General features: G+C 39.3%; 1 protein-coding gene across 7 annotated transcripts in view; it reads left to right on the top strand.

Moving 5' to 3' along the window:
- LOC147639000 (phytyl ester synthase 2, chloroplastic-like) overlaps positions 1-4262 on the top strand; it is a 74351-nt gene extending 70089 nt beyond the window's left edge. Inside the window, exons 11-20 of one of the 7 annotated variants that reach the window (XR_015264061.1) lie at positions 1307-1363; positions 1496-1602; positions 1723-1860; positions 1995-2091; positions 2487-2502; positions 2609-2673; positions 2769-2877; positions 3009-3076; positions 3397-3496; positions 3602-3663. Coding sequence is in view for 3 of the 7 variants with exons in the window: in XM_086786442.1 (XP_086642568.1) it covers positions 1307-1379; positions 1496-1602; positions 1723-1860; positions 1995-2091; positions 2487-2502; positions 2609-2673; positions 2769-2843 (571 nt within the window). In the remaining 4 variants the exon portion in view is untranslated. Of the gene's footprint in view, positions 1-1306; positions 1380-1495; positions 1603-1722; positions 1861-1994; positions 2092-2486; positions 2503-2608; positions 2674-2768; positions 3269-3396 lie in introns of those variants that run through there. The other 6 variants (XR_015264059.1, XM_086786434.1, XR_015264066.1 and 3 more) reach the window with 6 other exon arrangements.
- Positions 4263-18686: the final 14424 nt, after the last annotated feature.

An 18686-nucleotide genomic window follows, 5' to 3' on the forward strand; every position in this document is an offset into this window, starting at 1 on the left:
AACAGATTTGTGATGAGTAGAAAGAGGGGGAGGGGGGGGCGTGGAGCAGCAGCAGAGAAGCACATAATGCATAATGTGATTAGCTTTAGAACTGCAAGCACTGTGTCTGAGGCCTAGGAAAACTGTGTGTTTAAAAACCTGAAAAAAAAGCTTTTTTTTTTTTGTGAAAGAGAACTCGTCCGCTTGCAAGACAGTTGATGCCTTCATTGATGTGCCCTTAGGAAGACCGTAGGTAGAAGAGTTTTCTTTGCTTATCTCAGAGTACCTCGACAAGACAATTGTTGATTCAGGTCTTATAGGTAGACATGGGATTTATAAGCATTTGCCTCCTTTGTTGCTGCATAGTCTGTTCTTCTGCCTGTGCTTGTCCGGGCTTCTCATGCTAGGTGCATTGTTTGTGATATGTAGAGATGTGTAACTTTTTTCTTTGATAAGATACAAAGACACGGTAGCAAACTTATGAGAGGGAAAAGGAGGTGAGAGGCCCATGGCCGAACACTTACGACATCTTTTTTTCAGAATGTTAGGAAATGCCAAACTAGAGGCAGATAATTAGGAGGAGACACAAGGACACCCAACGAGTGCACACTTTGAAAGACCTCCGGTCAGGGAGTTTACAGTGAGTTTCTAGACACCCATGGAATTTGTCTTTGGAGACCCACAGCATCTCATAGAACCACATCCACTACACAGAGGGGGCCATCATATAGACCCAGGATTTGTGGAACCACATCCATTACGCAGAGGCAGATAATGAGGAGGAGACACAAGGACACCCAACAAGTGCACACTTTGAAAGACCCCCACTCAGGGATTTTACATCACAGCCTGAGACAGTGAGTTTCTAGACACCCATGGAGTTTGTCTTTGGAGACCCACAGCATCTCATAGAACCACATCCACTACGCAGAGGGGGCCATCATATAGACCCAGGATTTGTGGAACCACATCCATTACGCAGAGGGGACCATAAAGAGCCTTCTAACTTACCAATTTCCCAGACCCCTTTAAGAATGACTGTTTGCCCCCTTCTATTTCCCCATTGTAAGCTACCTTTTTGGGGCCACTTCTGGTCTGTGGCCTCCATCTCAGTTTAGAATGAACTCTTTGGAGTGTACAACAACACTACTTTCATGTGAATGACAAATGTGGGCCAGTATGTCATGCTGTTGAATATAAGTATGTCTTTCTTGAAGCATGAGTTTTAGTTAACTCTTAATATCTTGCAAGTTAGTGATTTTTTTCTTGTCTTGCTTTCATCAGGGTTCACATAAGGAAGTTTTAGTTTTTGTATGATGTCATGTAGGAGAAAGAGCACGTCCTACTTTTCCCTGGTGGAGCAAGAGAAGTATGCAAGCGAAAGGTCAATACTATTTCACGTGTGTATTCTTAAGAGTCCATCATTGTACGAACGACCTTGGGGTCTCAGAGAAAGTTGCCAACAACCTAATTGTGATTTTTTCATAAAATTTCATAATTATTCCTTTTGTCTCAGGGAGAAGAGTACAAGCTTTTATGGAAACCAACTGCAGACTTTGTCCGGATGGCGAGCCGGTTCAATGCCATAATTGTTCCCTTTGGAACCGTGGGTGGTGATGATGCGTATGCCTCTTTTCTTTTGGTTTTTGGACCTTGTTTGCTTGTTCCGACCCTTGCTTAGGAGTTTTTCTAACATATGTGGAGCCTGGTAGCCAACTTGTAATTTGTGGTGCACACATGCAGATATAAAATCATTTTTGATGGAAATGATATTCTGGAATCTCCTTTTGCACCATTGGTGAGGGATGTGTACAATCGTCTTGATATTAGCCTAGACTCGATTTATCCTGTCACTGCTTTTCCTGGGACAAACCTGCCGAGGTAAAATGACTGCTTAGGTAGTTAAAAGCTTTTTCCAAGCAAGCATGAGCCATGTTGGACTAGTGCTAGTGTCCTTTTTTTCTATGAATCTAAAGTGTATTTTACTATGTTTGCACATCTATGGTTTTTTGCAGCTTGTTTGCAATTCCCAACATCGAGCGTATTTACTTTCATTTCGCAGAACCTGTTGATACTGCAGTGTTTAAGGGCAGCTTGGAAGACCGAGGCAAGGTAGGCAATGTCATAATAAAATATTTTTTAGTATGATTGTTAAGAAATTTGATCATGTTTGGAAGCAAATAAGATATATGCCTTCTCGTGTTGTAAGTATACATATTTTTAAGATAAAACTCCTTTGCTTTAAGTCAAATATATTAGAAGCTACTAGATGATACCCCTCTTGTGTAAGTGTAAAGACTGTAAGTAGACCTAGTAAAAATACCAATGCACTCAGGTGATATCATACATTTTTTAGGGTATCACTTCTTGGTTTTCTTTGTGTCTATGTATTTAAATCCATTGCAATGAAGGACAATTAGTGAGAAGGATAAAAAAAGCAAGTGCATGTCTTTCAAGAACTTTCTCATTTATTTTTTTTCTTTCTGTCTCTCTTGTCTATGCTGCAGTACGACCAGATGTATTGTAAGTTCACATCTCCACACCATGACTAATTTACAACTATGTGGCTTGTTTTGTGTACAAACCTTTCTTGTATTTCTGTTTGAATCCGCGGTAGTTTTTACTGCAGCATTGGTGAAAGAAAGAGTAGATGGAAGCATTGACCTACTGAGAAATATACGATTGAAAGATAAGGTGGGTGAACTTTATACCTCGGCCTGCTTGTTTCTTTCTCTAAATTTTGGTGACTTGTAAGTTCTGAAGTTTGTAGTTCATATTTTGTGGTGTAGGAGAGAGATTTACCGAAACGGTTGCTTGGGAAGGTTTTGGACCGGCTTCCAGAATTCAACAGAACCCAAACTTGATTGTGGAGTGCGAATGCCCTATCATATTCCCAAGGTTTGACGAGTGTAGAAATGACACACATGGGCTCACAGATGCATACGCACAGCCTGTCATGTATTGACAATCATGTGCAGATACTTGTAACTTCATCTGTGTCACTTCGTGAAACTTTGATGTTGCCTCAGGATGGCTAGCTGCAAGTCCTCGAAGGCACACTGGTTTTGTTTGGCTGTGTTGGTGTATGAGTGTCAAGGTATGTATCTCGTCTTGTGTCCTCCGCCTGGACCAGAATGGGCTTCCTCAAGAACAGCCACAGAATCTTCATGAACACACTTACCGTCACAAATGGTTTTTTCCACTAAGAATTGACGAAGATTACAATCGCATGATTGCCCAGCCTTTATTATGCTTAATAAATATTCTGATACCTTATATTTCTTTTTAACCCTTGAGGATTCCCTTACACAATGAATTACTTGTCAACTTGCAATAGGAAGCTGACTAGGAAAAGCATTTTGATCTGATCAAGCTCTTTTGTTAACCATCATACATCCATGCACACTTTGGATGCAGGAAATCCTCCCTTGACTTTAAGCGGTTGTTTTCTCTGACAAGTTATTAGTACACGGCCCAAAGGCAGTCCCACAAAGGATATTACTACGAGTGATTTTCAGTAGTAACTGGCTACCCTGCCCGTGTATCATGATATCTACAGTTTCTGCCCTGATTATAATATGACGATGTTTATTTGATAGGATGTCTGTTTTGTTACCTCCAGGAGTTGTATCTGGTTTGTGATGATTGCTATTGGATGCTCTGTGAAGCTTTTTGAACTCCAAACTGGTTTGTGGTGATTGCTATTGGACGCTCTGTGGACTCAAAAGAGTGTAGCTTTTATCTTCAACGTACCTACATTGTTGTAGATAGCTCACATTTGAGATACTGTAGAATGAAGCTTTTGAGTAACACCTTGAGACTCAAGAGTGGCTTGTATACTTCTGAACCCCCAACCAGGTAAAGAACCATATCATCACCTAACTTCATTGCATCATAAACAGTTGTGATGATTAAGGCACTGGTAATCTTAGCAATGATATGGAATAAACGACATGAATATAATGCATATGACAGCTGCAGGCATCCCCTTTGTTTTGTGGTGGCCAAACCCAGTGCAGACAACCAATGTAGTTAGAAGATGTATTCAAATGAAAGTATTTACGCTTGAAGCTTGGCAGCATGGACTGCAGCAACCAGACACAGTTGGAAGATAAACCTGTGGTTGGGAATGCAGTATTTTGCTCTTCTTCATATTCATGAGTTTCTAAACATCACAAGGAACTCTTTTGTCAAACGATTCATTTGATATGGGTTGATGTTTAATCTTGAAATTTTGGATCCAAGAAGGCTGGCCTTTATAAATTGGAATCTTCTTTTGCTTTCTTTGCTTGGAAACCTGTTTAAAATGTCAAGCTTGGACTGCTGTTGTTTCTTTCGAAGCCCCTGGATTACTAAATATCAAGACATTAACATTCCTTTCTAGTGAGAGCTTTTGTGCTTGGTGGTTCTGAGAGCCAGATAGCAGTATGTCCTACTACTGTTTTTTGTTTCTTTCGGAGCCCCTGGATTACTAAATATCAAGACAATAACATTCCTTTTCAGTGAGTGCTTTTATGCTTGGTGGTTCTGAGAGCCAGATAGCAGTATGTCCTACTACTGTTTTTTTTTTTGTTAGTGCATTTGTGCTTGGTGGTTCTGAGAACCAGATACCAGTATGGTCTATTGCTATGTCCTCTTGAATGTTTTTGTAGCTCTGTTTTCAATTTTTACACGAGGGGATCTTTTCTTCAAGTTCAAATGTAATTGCCATATGACCCCTTCCACTCATGACTCTTGTTTATGATCCACAATTTGGACTGCATGAACCTTGTAACATTTAATTTTCTTTCATTCACACAAGGCATTGTTTTAAGAAGACAAGCTTTACAAGCATGTGCATGATGTGCACAATTTGCCTGTATTTGGGAATCCATCCATGTGTATGCACTTGGTATTCTTGTCTTCTCAAGTTGCCTGTGTCGGAGAATCCACCCATGTGTATGATGCACTTGTACTCTTGTGTCTAAACAATCTATAGTTGCAAGTTATCAACCGTAAGTTCCAATCAAGAAACATGTACCAACAGGAGCAAGCTTAGAGTATACCTTCAAAATTGTGACCGCTTGAATTGGCATGATAGCCCTTAACTTTAACCGATCGATGTTTGCCACCCACTTGGTGTAATAATGTGCATCTCTATCAAACTTTGGTGTCACTCGGTTTTACATTGTGAATTTCAATGGAAGTGTGTAATAATTTTATTCAGTCTGAGTTTGTGTAACCGCCCGCATTGTATACGCACCTACCATACCACCTAGAGGACTATATGTGGACATATTTATCACAAGCTACGGTATCCAATGCTTGTGAGTATCTACGCCCTCTCCACTTAGTACATCCTCCATCCAGATTATGTCTAGATCGTCATCTAAGGTCTACTTGAGAACGCACTGGTGAACAGTACCATCACATTGTACCTATCTCAGAATTTTAAATTCTCTCCATTCTCTATTTATTAAATTGTTTATTACACTTTAAATTGCTATCTATCTTTTTTGTTGTGCTATATTCTTATATGGTATCAGAGCTTAGGTGCTTTTAGTTGAAATAGTATTAGAGCTTAGGTGCATAAAGGCTACTCTTTCTTTGAATATAATACTAGGAGTGATGGCTTCTACCTCGGTGTGATGGATATTCTTATATGGTATAGGACCTTAGGTGCATAAAGGCTACTCTTTCTTTGAATATAATACTAGGAGTGAAGGCTTCTACCTCGGTGTGTTGGCTAGCTACTGCACCAATCATACGCATTCATCCACCAGCCTTCACATAAGGCAAGGTTAATGGGACAAACTACACTCTCTAGAAATTCAAAATCAACACTATTCTAAACTATTATGAACTTCTAGAAACTATTTTGGGAAGGGATGTAAAACTAGTGGGAACCCTTAATCTAGCAAACACTTCCACCATATGCTACACTTCTTCAAGCATGGAAGAAGCACAATGCTGATGCACTTTGTGCCATCATTTACTAGCATAAATGATTCTATTCTTAATTTGACTCAACACACAATTAAGGCATCAAAGGCCTGGACCATACTAAGGAGTCAATATGAGACCTGGAATCAGACCAGGATTCAGAAACTAGAGAAGCTTGTTGCCAAAAATTTTGCTAAAGGAGAAGATGTTTAAGCATTTATCACGCATATAAAAAATGTACGAGATGAATGGATGCTATGGGATTACAAAAACTAGTAAGGAACTAGTCCGAATTAAAATTCTTCCACAAAAGTATGATGACTTGGTTGTGGTACTAAACACTCAAGTTAAGATACCACCTCTATCATTTGAAGAAGCTAGTGCTATGTTTCTTAAGGAGGAGATGTGACTAAAGACTCATGATGGTGGCGGTGATGTTGCATTTTCAACCAACGCTAAAGGTAAAGACGTGGCATCTGATGAGACAAGAAGAAGAAGACAAAGTCGGAAGAAGTTTTATTACTATGACAAGAAGGGTCACATTGTCAAAGACCACATAAAGAAGTAAGCCGAGAAGAACGGCACCCTTAAGTCAAGTCTTCATGGAAGGGAAAGGAGTCAATAACAACACCAATGAACTTTGGGTCACCATTGAAGAGGTATGCTCACCTGCTGAGACTCCAATTGTTGATGATTCATGGATTTTGGATAGTGGAGCATAACGACACATGACCAGTAAAAAAGGTTGTTATAGTTCTTGGAAGCCTCTATAAGAACCTATTAGTGTTATTATTGGAAACAAATCCTGAGAAGATTTTGATTACACATGCAAATGGTACTCTAGGTCTAAACCCATGATAAACCCCCTACATTTTTTGAAATTCATCAATGTCCTTTAGCTTGAGGATGCACTTCCTACAAGATAAGATATAATAAATTAGTCTAGAGGTTTTTCCAATGGGTCTCTAGGTCTAAACCCCTGATAAACACCCTACATTTTTTGAAATTCATGAGTGCTTGAGAATGCACTCATGAGTGCTTGAGAATGCACTCCCTACAAGATAAGAGGCAATAAATTGGTCTAGAGGTTTCTCAAACGTTTTGCACTCATCCCAGGTAGTCCAAACATGCTGTTGTTCGCCGTTCTCAAGCAAGAGCTCTTTGTACATAGCTTGTTCAAACTCCTCCCAGCAGGTAACCAGCTGATGGTTGGTTACCTAGGAGTCCAAGCACGATGTGGCTCGTCGTTCTTAGGCAACATTTTATGGTCAGCTCTCAGGAAACCCAAAGCTTCTTATCCATTTCGTCGTTACACTCTCCTACAATGCCTCTCCCCAATTTCCCTTCTTCCACAGCCTTCAAAAGTGGCTTACCTCTCTCAATCCTCAATGTTCTTGTTAGCATTTCGAGCGTCTACTTCTCTATCTGTTTCTTCACAAATATGTAATAGAGAGCTTGTTTTCAGAGCCTTTCATAAAATATTATTCAATTAATGCCTTTGAGCATTCGAAAAGCTTTCCATTTTCACATTGGCCACCTCAAATGTAGATTAAGGCCTCTAGACTAACTGAGCTTATAAATGTTTAACTTAAAAAGTTATTTACATACAAGAAATGGTATATACATTCACAAAAACCATGCACATAAGTGATTTTTATTACCCTTAGCACACACAGACCCTCGAGAAAGAGACATGTTGGAAAGTAATCCATGTATTATTGCATATGAGAGAGAGAGAGAGAGAGAGAGAGAGAGAGAGAGAGAGAGAGAGAGTTGAAAATAGCCTATGAGATTAAAAATTTGCATGGTGTATACATTCTCTGCATCCCCTAAATGCTGTTGCAACAAAGAAATGAAAACTAAATGACCTTTAATCTATCTGTGACTCAGACATCTTGCTCCATGAATCCTTGGCGTGCAAGATTTTGCAAGCCTCAGAGATTTCTCAAGTCCCTTGCAAATGGGCCTTGATCTGAGCTCTAACTGAGCACTTTATGGTCTAGTTTTGTATTTCTTCCCCAGTCAGATTTGTTTGGTGGCGATGTGCTTGTGCGCAACAATAGTCACTCCTTCTACCTATATAAATCTCATGCACATAAAGTCCATGGTAATGTGCAACATCATGCACCACCCTTTTTCAAGATTGAAAGTTTCTCCTTCCGTCTATATAAACCTCATGCACATACTCTCCACATGCTTGATGGCTTGTTGCAAAAGACCAAACCTCTCTTCAAAAAGACAATGATAGCACCCTTGATTCTTATATAATATGCTAAACAACAGAATAAAATATGTTCCATTTTCAATTCCACGAGCTATCTAATATCGTCCAACATCTAATTGGTGCATTACGAAGAGGGTATAGATGTACAAGTCATCTGGAAGCAAGATATAATACCATGGGCTCGTTAATCAACTCCACACAGGTGGGATGGTTATGGAAGGATACGTTAGAATGATGAAGTGTGGTAGGCTCGTTTTGGAAAGATATGTAAGACGATAATTCCAAGCTGGAGATTCTGAATCCCTGTAACCACCACAACATACCCAATGAATGAGAGAGAGAGAGAGAGAGAGAGAGAGAGAGAGAGGAACTAGCCTCACTTTTACGACACGGTCTCATTGCTCTCATCATTGTTGCCCACTAATAATGAACCTATACTATTAGGCCTTGACCTTTGAACATCTCCTAACCACATCAATGGTCACAATAATGACCCCATTGGCATCTAAGATGGGATTCTCACCAAAGACACGTGCAACACCAATGGCTTCTTCTCATAATGGAGGCCTTTACAAATGTACACCAAACATCAATCTGAGGTACATGCCGAGAGGCAAGAATTGAGTGTATACTAACAACATTGTCACTAACAGTGCATTGGATGAGAACAACTCATTTAAATGCCTTTGAGGGAAAGTATATTATAGAAATGATAAATGCAATAAAAAAAAGGAAAACCGTGCAAGAGGGGAAAGAACACCACTAGCACTAGTGTACTACCACTTTATGAGGTAGATATTTTTGTATATGACTTTACTCTCATGAAAGCGGGTTGCTTGAGAAAGTTAACCATTTCTATTTTGTGAGAGAAGATCCCTTGCTTCAACAACTCTGAGCTTGGAAGCTCATTCTCAAGTGTTCTAACATGGTAGCAAACCCAAGGACTCTTAGCTTCACGTGTACACATAGAACCAAAGATGTTTGACATGGGAGTAAACCCAAGGAGTCTTAGCTTCAAGGGAAGGCAACTAAGAGCTTTGTTTTAGCAACAAGATATAGTTACTCTTGGGGAGCAACAATGGTGGACTGACCCCCTGCATGCAGGGGCAATAAATTCATGGGCTATTTATCCTCCTTTTACTGGGGAGAAGAATGAGAGGTGCCTAGATTTTATTAGAGCTTGGTTGATTTGGTGGGAGACTCATTTTGCCATTGTGCAGTGTGCAGTGCCCAAAGGAGAACATATAATGGTGGCAAAAACTTTTTTGAGAGGTCATGCCTTCACGTGGTGTCAAGAACTTAAAACGAAGCCTATTGTTTTGAGAACTTGGGAAGCCTTTAAAACTATTTATATGGAGGATTTTGTGAGAGAGCTTGACGAGACTGAAGACTTTTACAGAGTGCTGTTAGGAGGAAGGATGTTTGATGCATTAGGATTTTAGAGAGCTTGTCACTAAATCATAAGTAAATTCTCTAACCTCCATGATGGTTATGTCATACTTATTCTTTTAAAAGAAATTTTATCAAAATGAAGTGCAAGGGAATATGACGATTGAATCTTTTGAGGATGCATTACACTTTACATGTATCTTTAAGGTGGTAGCTACTTGGAAAGATAATGCGGGTCCTTCTGAACTTAACAAAGTGGAATAAAGCAGAAGAGAAAAGGAAAAATGAACGACAAAGATGTTACAATGGCCAAGAGACCTAGCGGGTAGGTCTCTACTTTTGAGCAACCAAAGTTGAGAACTTAAGGAAAGAGACCTTGACTAAATTTTGCTATGATCCTTGAAGCTCATAAACGGGTTCTAGCTTCCCATCCAACCATAGGCTCCAGACCAACTCTAGATGACCCTCTAAATAGAGCTCCTCTTATACAGGTTACTAGCTAACCAAGTATTAGGTTAATATGATATTTAAGGGATAACACAATGCTAATGTCTCTCTGATTTCACTTCCTATTTCACTTCTCTTTTGCACCTTGCCATGTCTCACTGCCTCACAATGTCTTGTAGTTCAACTAGTCCCAAACCCTCTTTCTTTCTCTCAACAATTCCCTAAAAATGGTTTCTCTTTCTTTTTTATCTCATACTGCTTCAAAATATTTCTAAGAAAATTGCTCACTCACACAGTTTCCAATGTTGCTTTTATCATCATCCACACACGTGTTTCTTTGGAAATAACAATTTAGCTCATAAATTTCTAACTCTTTCAAATTTAATAACATATACACTTACAAATAATTCCTTCATTTCTTTCTCATCACACATATTCATTATGTTGATTTATCTTATCATTATTATGTTATTATATTTATTATATCCATTCATTATGTTATTATATTCATTATATCCATTCATATTCATTCCTAACAATAATTTTTCCTACCATTTCATTTAAACACCCCTAAAAAAATAATTTCATTAAGTAAATTAAATAGGTAATTTTTATTTTATTAATTTTTAAAAATATACAAAAAATATTTATTTTCTAATTTTTAAATAATATCTCATTTAACAAAGAAACCATAATTTATTAATAATATTTCCTCAACCTCATATTCTGTTTTAAGACTTCTCAACATGCCCATTCTTTCCTCGATTCAATTTTTTGTCTGAATCCTCATGGAAACCCCTCTAAAAAATCCTTAGACATGCTCTTTAAGTATATATTTCTCATTAAATATTTATTTTCTACGATTTCCTTCATTATTTTGACTTCCTATATTTTTCACAATAAATGCAAACTTGTATTTTTTTTCTTTAAATTTTAAAGAATTATCTTATTTATTTGCTATTTAATTTAATTATTTTACATCTAAAAATAAAATTTAAGGCTAAAAGTTAGGTTTTTGATTTTTAAAAACAAGCAACGAATTTTGAAAAATCTCAAAAATTTTCATAAAGTTTTAGCAGCATTTCACATTTTTAGAAAATATAAGCATGTAAATGATAGATAATAGTTTGTGAGTCATTTTTTCTTAAAAAATATGCCATAAAATGATTTAAAAAAATTAATTTTCACAATTTTACCAACCAGGTGGACACAAAAGCTTGACGTTTTGTTGCTCTTGCGCTTCCCCTTTTATAGACTCTCTCCTGTCTCCGTTTGATGCAATCTGCGACATGGAATAGATTAGCAATCATCAAAGACATCCTTTCCAGCTGATTTGAAGCAAAATCATGGGGCTAATTGGGAGTAATTAGACTTGATTTAGTGAGATCGAGGCTAATTGGGAGTAAATTGGAGGCTAGAAGCGGAAAATCATGAAAATTAATTTAAAAAAAATCCATTGGAGGCTCGAATCGGAACATCATGAAAAATTAACGTCAAGCTTTTGTGTGCAGGTTGGTGAAATCATGAAAATTAATTATAAAAAAAATTCAATTTATGGCATATTTTTAAGCAAAACATTGGCTCAGAAATTATTATCTATAGTTGAAATGCTTGGAAGAGAGATGTTATATTAAAATTAAAAAAAAACACGAAATGTTGCTGAAAATTCATGATTGTTTTTGAGATTTTTCAGAGTTCATTCGCTATTAAAAATAAATCAGAAACCTATTTTTAACCTTTAAAATAATATTTTTAAAGATAAAATAAGTAGCAAATAAATGAGATAATTTATCAAAAAATAATAAGTTTTGGATTTGTTGCGAAAAATATATGAAGTCAAAAATGATGAAGGAAAGTGTAGAAAATAAAATTTTAATGAGAAATTTGCCCCTCTTGTAGAGTTGGCTCTCTATCAGCATATAGTTGGCCGCTTCAACTTCAATAGCACGCTTTCGATGTTTAGGAATTGTTCGATCAGTATGACCATGCTTAAGATAGTCCACAATATACTTACTCCAACTTGGTGTAGTTGAAATTTGGAATAATGTGATTATGAATTGGTTGTTGAATACGATAAGAAGCACAGTTACGAACAAATTTTTCAGCATCCGCATGCACGGTAGGCCACCATTTCCCATCTTGAGTTATACGTCGCACACAAGTAGTATAGCTGATGCATGGATTCCACCAATACCCTCATGTGCCCATTCCAAGATCTCCTCATATTGGTCAGGGTTAGGTATAAGCCGCAATACTACATCATTACCCTGACGATATAATCTCCCTGAGATTAACTTGAATGCTCGCCATAGGTCCACATTAGGACCCGCTAGTTGTATCTGCCCACTTGTCAAAATTTCTAAGATGGGTTCAGACCATTTAGGAGCTGTCTCTACAAGGAAAAGTGTTGAATCTAACATATCATCATCCACACCCACAGGAGCTTCTCCAGAGGTGATTCGAGACAAATGGTCTACCCTTAGATGAGTTGTTCCTTTTCAGACTACCACTTCAAAATCAAACTCAAGAAGGATGACAAACCACCTCACAATCCTTCCAGTTGCACAAGGCTTATTCACCAAATATAGCAGTGCTTGATGGTCTACAAAAAATATAAATTTGTTTGCCAAAAGGTAATGGCAAAACTTTTTCACTGCATATATCATTGACAAACCTTCTCTTTCTGTTGTGGTATAATTCTTCTTAGCATTGTTCAACTGTCGACTAGCATATGAGATTGGGAAATCCTTATTATGTTCTCCCGATTGAGCCAAAATACATCCAATTGCAAAGTTTGAAGCATCAATATGGACATGAAAGATTTGGTTCCAATCTGGTGCCCGTAAGATGGGTGCAGACACTAATGTTTGCGTCAACTTTTCAAAGGATTCCTCACACTCATCAGTCCAATTAAATTTTACAAGAAGAGCATATAATGGTCTGGCTAGGACAGCGTACATGTAGATGAATCGACGATAATAGCCACAATGTCCCATGAATATTTGTACCCCTTTAGGGTTGATAGGCCGAGGTAATGAGACAATGACATCAATTTTATCCATATCTATTGAAATCCCATTGCGAGAAACAATATGGCCCAAAAGTTTCCCTTGTCTTACCATGAATTTGCACTTGTCAGGATTCAAGCATATATGATAAACTTGACACTTTTGAAACACGAGTCTGAGGTGTTCTATATGATCATCACGCTCTTGTGAGTGAACACATAAATCATCCATGAAGATCTCAAGAAATAGCCTAAGGTACTCCTTGAATACATGACTCATTAACCGCTGAAAGGTTGTAGGTGCATTTGTTAGACCAAATGGCATAACACGATAGGCAAAGATGCCATCTTCAGTAGCAAAGGCTGTCTTGTGTTGATCCTTTGGATTAATTGACACTTGATTGTAACCGAAGAATCCATCCAAGAAACTATATGCCTTTTTTCCTGCAACTCGTTCCAAAACATGATCTGTGATTGGAAGTGGGTAATGATCACGTACAGTAGCTGCATTTACCTTCTTGAGGTTTACACATACTCGAAGTTTTCCATTTTTCTTGGGCACCACTACAATAGGGGAGACCCATTCAGTGTGTTCAATCTCATAGATAAATTCTGCCTCTAAGAGCTTGTCTATTTCTTCTTTTATCTTTCGTGTAAAATTCTCATTGTAAGTATAAGGACGTTGCTTGGAAGGCTTTGCATCCTCTCGCAATGGAATTGTATGCAGACAAATGCTTGGATCAACTCCTTTGAGGTCTTTATAACTCCAAGCAAAAACATCGCGATACTCCTTTATTGTTTGAATTAATAACTTCTCCTCATCTAAGGACAAGTCTGTGGCAATCCACACATAGCGAGACTCTTTTCCTGGCTCAGCAATATCAATTTTTTTTGCATCTTCTGGACGATCATATGAAACCCCTGGCATGCTTAGCTTTTGTCGCATGGGCCGTTGAAGAACAATCTTCCGATCTTGAAGAGTGTACTGTGTGAAGTTGGGGGGAACATTGAGACCTTGTTCTTGTCCACTTGAGTCGTCACTCATTGAAGACCATGCGGTTTTGAGCTCTCTTTTGCAATCTTGCATCAGAGTTTTTTGTTCAACCGTTATCTTTCCACTTCCGACACTCTCTTTTGAATCTGTTTGAGACTTGAGTTTTTGTTTTTGTTTTGGTCTCTTTGTTTTTTTACGATTTTTGCTAACAGTTGTTAGCTTTTCTCCTGGTTGGAATCCATCTGATCGTTTTACTTGGTCTTTGATACTATCTTGTGCTTGGACATAGTATAGATATCCATTCTTTCCTGAGAAGTGAGGTGGTGGTCGAGAGTGTTCATTCTTAAACTCCTTGTCTTCTTTTTGTTTTCTCTCACATCGTTCCCTCTCATCTTGTTTATGGATTCTCTTATGGCTCTTACAGCATTTACGTTTAGGTCGGCTTCGAGGGATCTCTATTTGAACCTCCCTTCCTCTCAAGAGTAAAGCGTACCTTTCCTAACGTGCCTTTCCTAACTCTTCCTCCGGGATTATCATATCATCTTCAAAATCAGAGTCCCATCCATCTTCCTTATCAGCATCATTAGCAGATTCGAGTGTTAGATCCTCCACTGAGACTTCCTCTACATGCAGTGCTGTTGTGGATGCATCCCCATAGTACAAATCATCTAGAAGGTCACGTGGTTGTACCATTCGTATAGGAATAATGTCATATCCATCTGAGTCACAAAATTGAATTGGCTTAGGTAAAGCACATGTCGATAATGTTGCAAGGACATAACTCCATTCTAGGGGATCAATTAAGTGCTCAGGGAAGGGTTGTTGGAATGTATGCCTCATCTGATACACTTCGCCTTCATGTTTTGTTTAGAGACTTCTTGAGAACTAGTGGATGCACTCTTAGTTTGCTTGTTGCGGTTCTTTTTCCTCCTAGTGGTCCTTTTTCTATTGGAATGTAGGGTCTTGTCCACTAGATTTGCCTTTGCATCCCTAGTTCGAGGTGTCTCATCAGTCTGCATTTCGGCATTTCGTGTCTGTGATCTAGTCATGACTCTAAGTGGCACGACATCCTCATTCTCTGATGAAGGTGGTGATGGAACTGCCTCTACAAAGTTGAGTGAGACCTTTGGTTGAGAGGTAGTTTCCTCATGTTGTTTCAGCAAACAATCCTTTGGAAAGTGTTCTACACAACACCCTAGACAATATCTTTCAATTGGTGGAAACTGTGGTACTGTTGTATTGGATCGAGCTGCTTGCCTTGGGCGATGCGAGCCCAATGGGGTTCTCCGCACTCATAACAGGGGCCCATTAGTTTGGCTTCTACTTTCCTTTGCTGCCATTGACCTGAGGGGCCTAGAGTCCTAGGTTGGTAGCCGCCTAGCAACATCAAAGAATTTTGTTCCCTTGGTTGAGGTTCCAGTGCTTGGCTTGGATATGCGGGATTTTCAAGGAGATTTTCCTTGGATGAATATGATGCATATTCCTCCTCCACATAGCTTGGGTTTACCAAGTCTCTACACATTTGAATTGTCGTAGTCAACAAATCTCACAGGAGCAGTCCCAGGAGCAGGAGGTTGAGCTCCAAGTACAGGTCGTGCTTGCTCTTGTGCCATCGGTGGCTTACGTTCAAAATTAGTATACTGTTGATGCATTTGTGGAACCACTGCACCCCTTTGTTGCTCACGCTCTTGTCTCATTCTTGCAATGCGAGTACATTCCTGTGTGGTGTGGGTAAAATTCCAAGCATAGGCCTGGCACCACTTCTTTGTGGGTTGGTTTGTGATGACTAGAGGAGAAAAGGTATTACATTCTTCGGTTTTATGGTACCGCCATACGTCCACAAAGATGAGGACCTGTAGGTAGTACACTCCTCATTCGCTGCTGCTGCTATTGTTGTTGTGGCTGCATGGGTGGGCGATAGGTTTGTCCCAATCTCCTTAGTACTAGGTTAGCTATGTGGTCTAGATTTACTAGCGCGCTAGACCCTGAACTTTGGTCATCACCCCACTGATCTCTAGGTTTCACCTCAGGGCCAGTACCATCTTGGAATTTGAAGTTATAAGTGAAATCCATAGCATCATGGCAACACTCATTGAAATTTGTATACTTCTTTGCATAGAGGTGTGTGTAGTGTTGAATTTTTGAGTCCTTTTAAGAAGAGAGAAATTAATCGACTCTGGGTGGGCTTCTCATCTTCTGGGCAACGATTAATGTACTGCTTCATCCTATTTACACAGTCTCTAACACTCTCAGTCTCGCCTTGCTTGAAAGAGTAGATGTTTGCTACCGTGTCATGTTGAATCCCCATCAAGGAAAAAGCAGCAATGAATCTCTCTTCCAAAACTCATAAAGAAGATTTGTCTGAAGCCTCTAGTGTGCCTGTAGTGTGCCTCTAGTGCCTGAAACTAAGCAAGGGCCTTTCCCTCAAGAGTGAGCCCAAATCCTTCAATTTGCGTATGCTTGTCAGCTCGAACTGCTTGCCTAAATGCTGCTACATGGTCATATGGATCTCCCGACCCTTCGTACTTCTTTACCAGTTTCTGAAGAGTTGATGGCCTTACTTGTCGTAAATACTCATCATAGGGCCTACGGCCTCTCACTCTCAGTGGGAACTGTTCCTCTCTTTGGTAAGATGGTCCACATGCATCCCAAATTGGTGTGGGTCTCCTATTACCTGCCTCACCAACCCCCTCCAAAGATCTTGTTACCCGCATTTCAGGAGGTGCATTTATGGGAGGCCGAGTTGGCTCCCCTACCCTCCGATTGTCATAGTGAGAGAAACATTGTTGTGGTGTGATCTGTGGTCGCAATTTTGGTGTAGGATAATATCTTGGTGCTAGAGTTGGGCTACTTGCAGTGGTCCACTTTGATGTTGAGGGTCCCTCTCTAGTGAACTCTCGTAGGGGAGGAGCAATAGTTTCTCCAAGAAAGGCTGTCTCTCCTGGTTTTTAGCTCCTGATTTAGCTGTATTTGTTGAGAAAACTTCCATGAATAATGGTTGTCCTTTCCACGTGAGCTCCCGAATCTCCTTCCAATCTAAGGTTCGGTATTCATTGGGCCCATTTATCAACGATTCGGTTCTTGTACTCTGCAAGCTTCTCGTCTACCACCACAAGTGCTAGAGGAAGATCTAGCTCTGGAAATCTAGTTGTGGCATAATATCCTTCTAAAGAGTCCTTATAGACCTCTTGAAGTGGGTCATCCTGTAAGACCTTTGTCACTGGAATTTGTCATACAAACTCCCATTGGTTCTCAGCCCCCTGATCCATTTTGCTCTTGCCTTTCCTATCCCTTTCCAAATTTAGATCTACAAAAAGTAAATCATCTATGGATGGCTTTGAGGACTGGGCATTGGATGGTCCAGGCATGTCCGGCTCAATGAGCCAATCATCTCTAGACTCCCTTGCTCTAGAAAGCTTGGATAAGTCTAAGAACTCACTTTTAGAGAGCTTCCCTAATTTGTCTACATTCTCTGGATGATAGGTGGCTTCGTTAGCGAACACCATCTCCACCCATGTACATGTTACCCTGGTCATTGACTAGAGGTGCTCTATCAAGCTTTGAGAAAAAGTCTGCGATCTTAACGAGATACCGTTGTTGTGGATCCCTAAAGATCTCAGCTCCTTGAGCATTCGTGTAGACATATTGAAGTCTCACATTGAGTGGTAACCCCATGGTGTCGGCTTCAAATGGATTAAAAGATCTTGTGGGTGTCCTATTTGGGGCTAAGGGATGACTATTTGACGGCCCTAGATTGTCCATAGACAATGAGCTAGTTGTCCTGGAAAGGGATGACTATTTGACAGCCCTAGATTGTCCATAGACAATGAGCTAGTTGTCCTGGAAAGGGTATCAGATTGGGATTTGGAAAAGGTTTCAGCAATATCTGCCAAATTTCCTACCGATTGGCTCCCACTTTCCTGCGTAGGTACTCTAGAAGGTGCCCTAGGCCCTATGGCAGTGTCTATACGACGTCCCGACCGCAAGTGCATAAGGTCCAATTTTAAGGTTTTTTTAAAATTAATTAATTATTTATTTATTTTTTCAAAAAAATCCAAAAATTTTCAAGTTGGCTCAAACTTTGCCAGAACCCATTTTGAACCCCCTCGAACACATTAGGCCAAAAAAATAGCGTATTTTTTCGGATCGAAAATCGCCTAAAATTTACCAGTTTTTCATACTGACTCACTATGGGAAAATGGTTCCGGGACCGAAATTTCGACGATGGGTGTTTTCTAACTCCTCTCGAAAAGTTAGATAACCTCCCAAATTTTTGCGACAGAAAATGATTTTTTTTTTTTGCACCCCCTTATCCGGTGCGGTGGCGGTCTTTACGGTGCAGTGTGTGGGTCTCTCCTCGCCGTGCGCTGTTCACGCACAACTGCCTTCTTTTATTACTATTATTATTATTTTTTTCTTTTTTGAAATGCGTGTGCAGTGAACTCAATGTGTGTGCAGCTGTCAGATTTACAACGAATTCAATACATGTGCAGGGAACTCAATGCATGTGCAGCTCTGAAATTTGCAGCAAATTCGAAATGTTCAATCTTCATGTGTGTGTACAGATTTCAGTTTCTCTACATGTGCAGGTTTAACAGAGAATGAAAATGCAGGTTTAACAGATAACTAAAATGCACAAAATTAAAGATGCAGAAAACTAAACTAAGCTAAGAACAGAAAATAAAACGAACATGCAGAAAATTGAAACTGTAAAAATTATCCTC

The sequence above is a fragment of the Cibotium barometz genome, chromosome 4 (genome assembly GCF_041138505.1).
Source record: "Cibotium barometz isolate CiBa-2024 chromosome 4, ASM4113850v1, whole genome shotgun sequence".
NCBI lineage: Eukaryota > Viridiplantae > Streptophyta > Polypodiopsida > Cyatheales > Cibotiaceae > Cibotium > Cibotium barometz.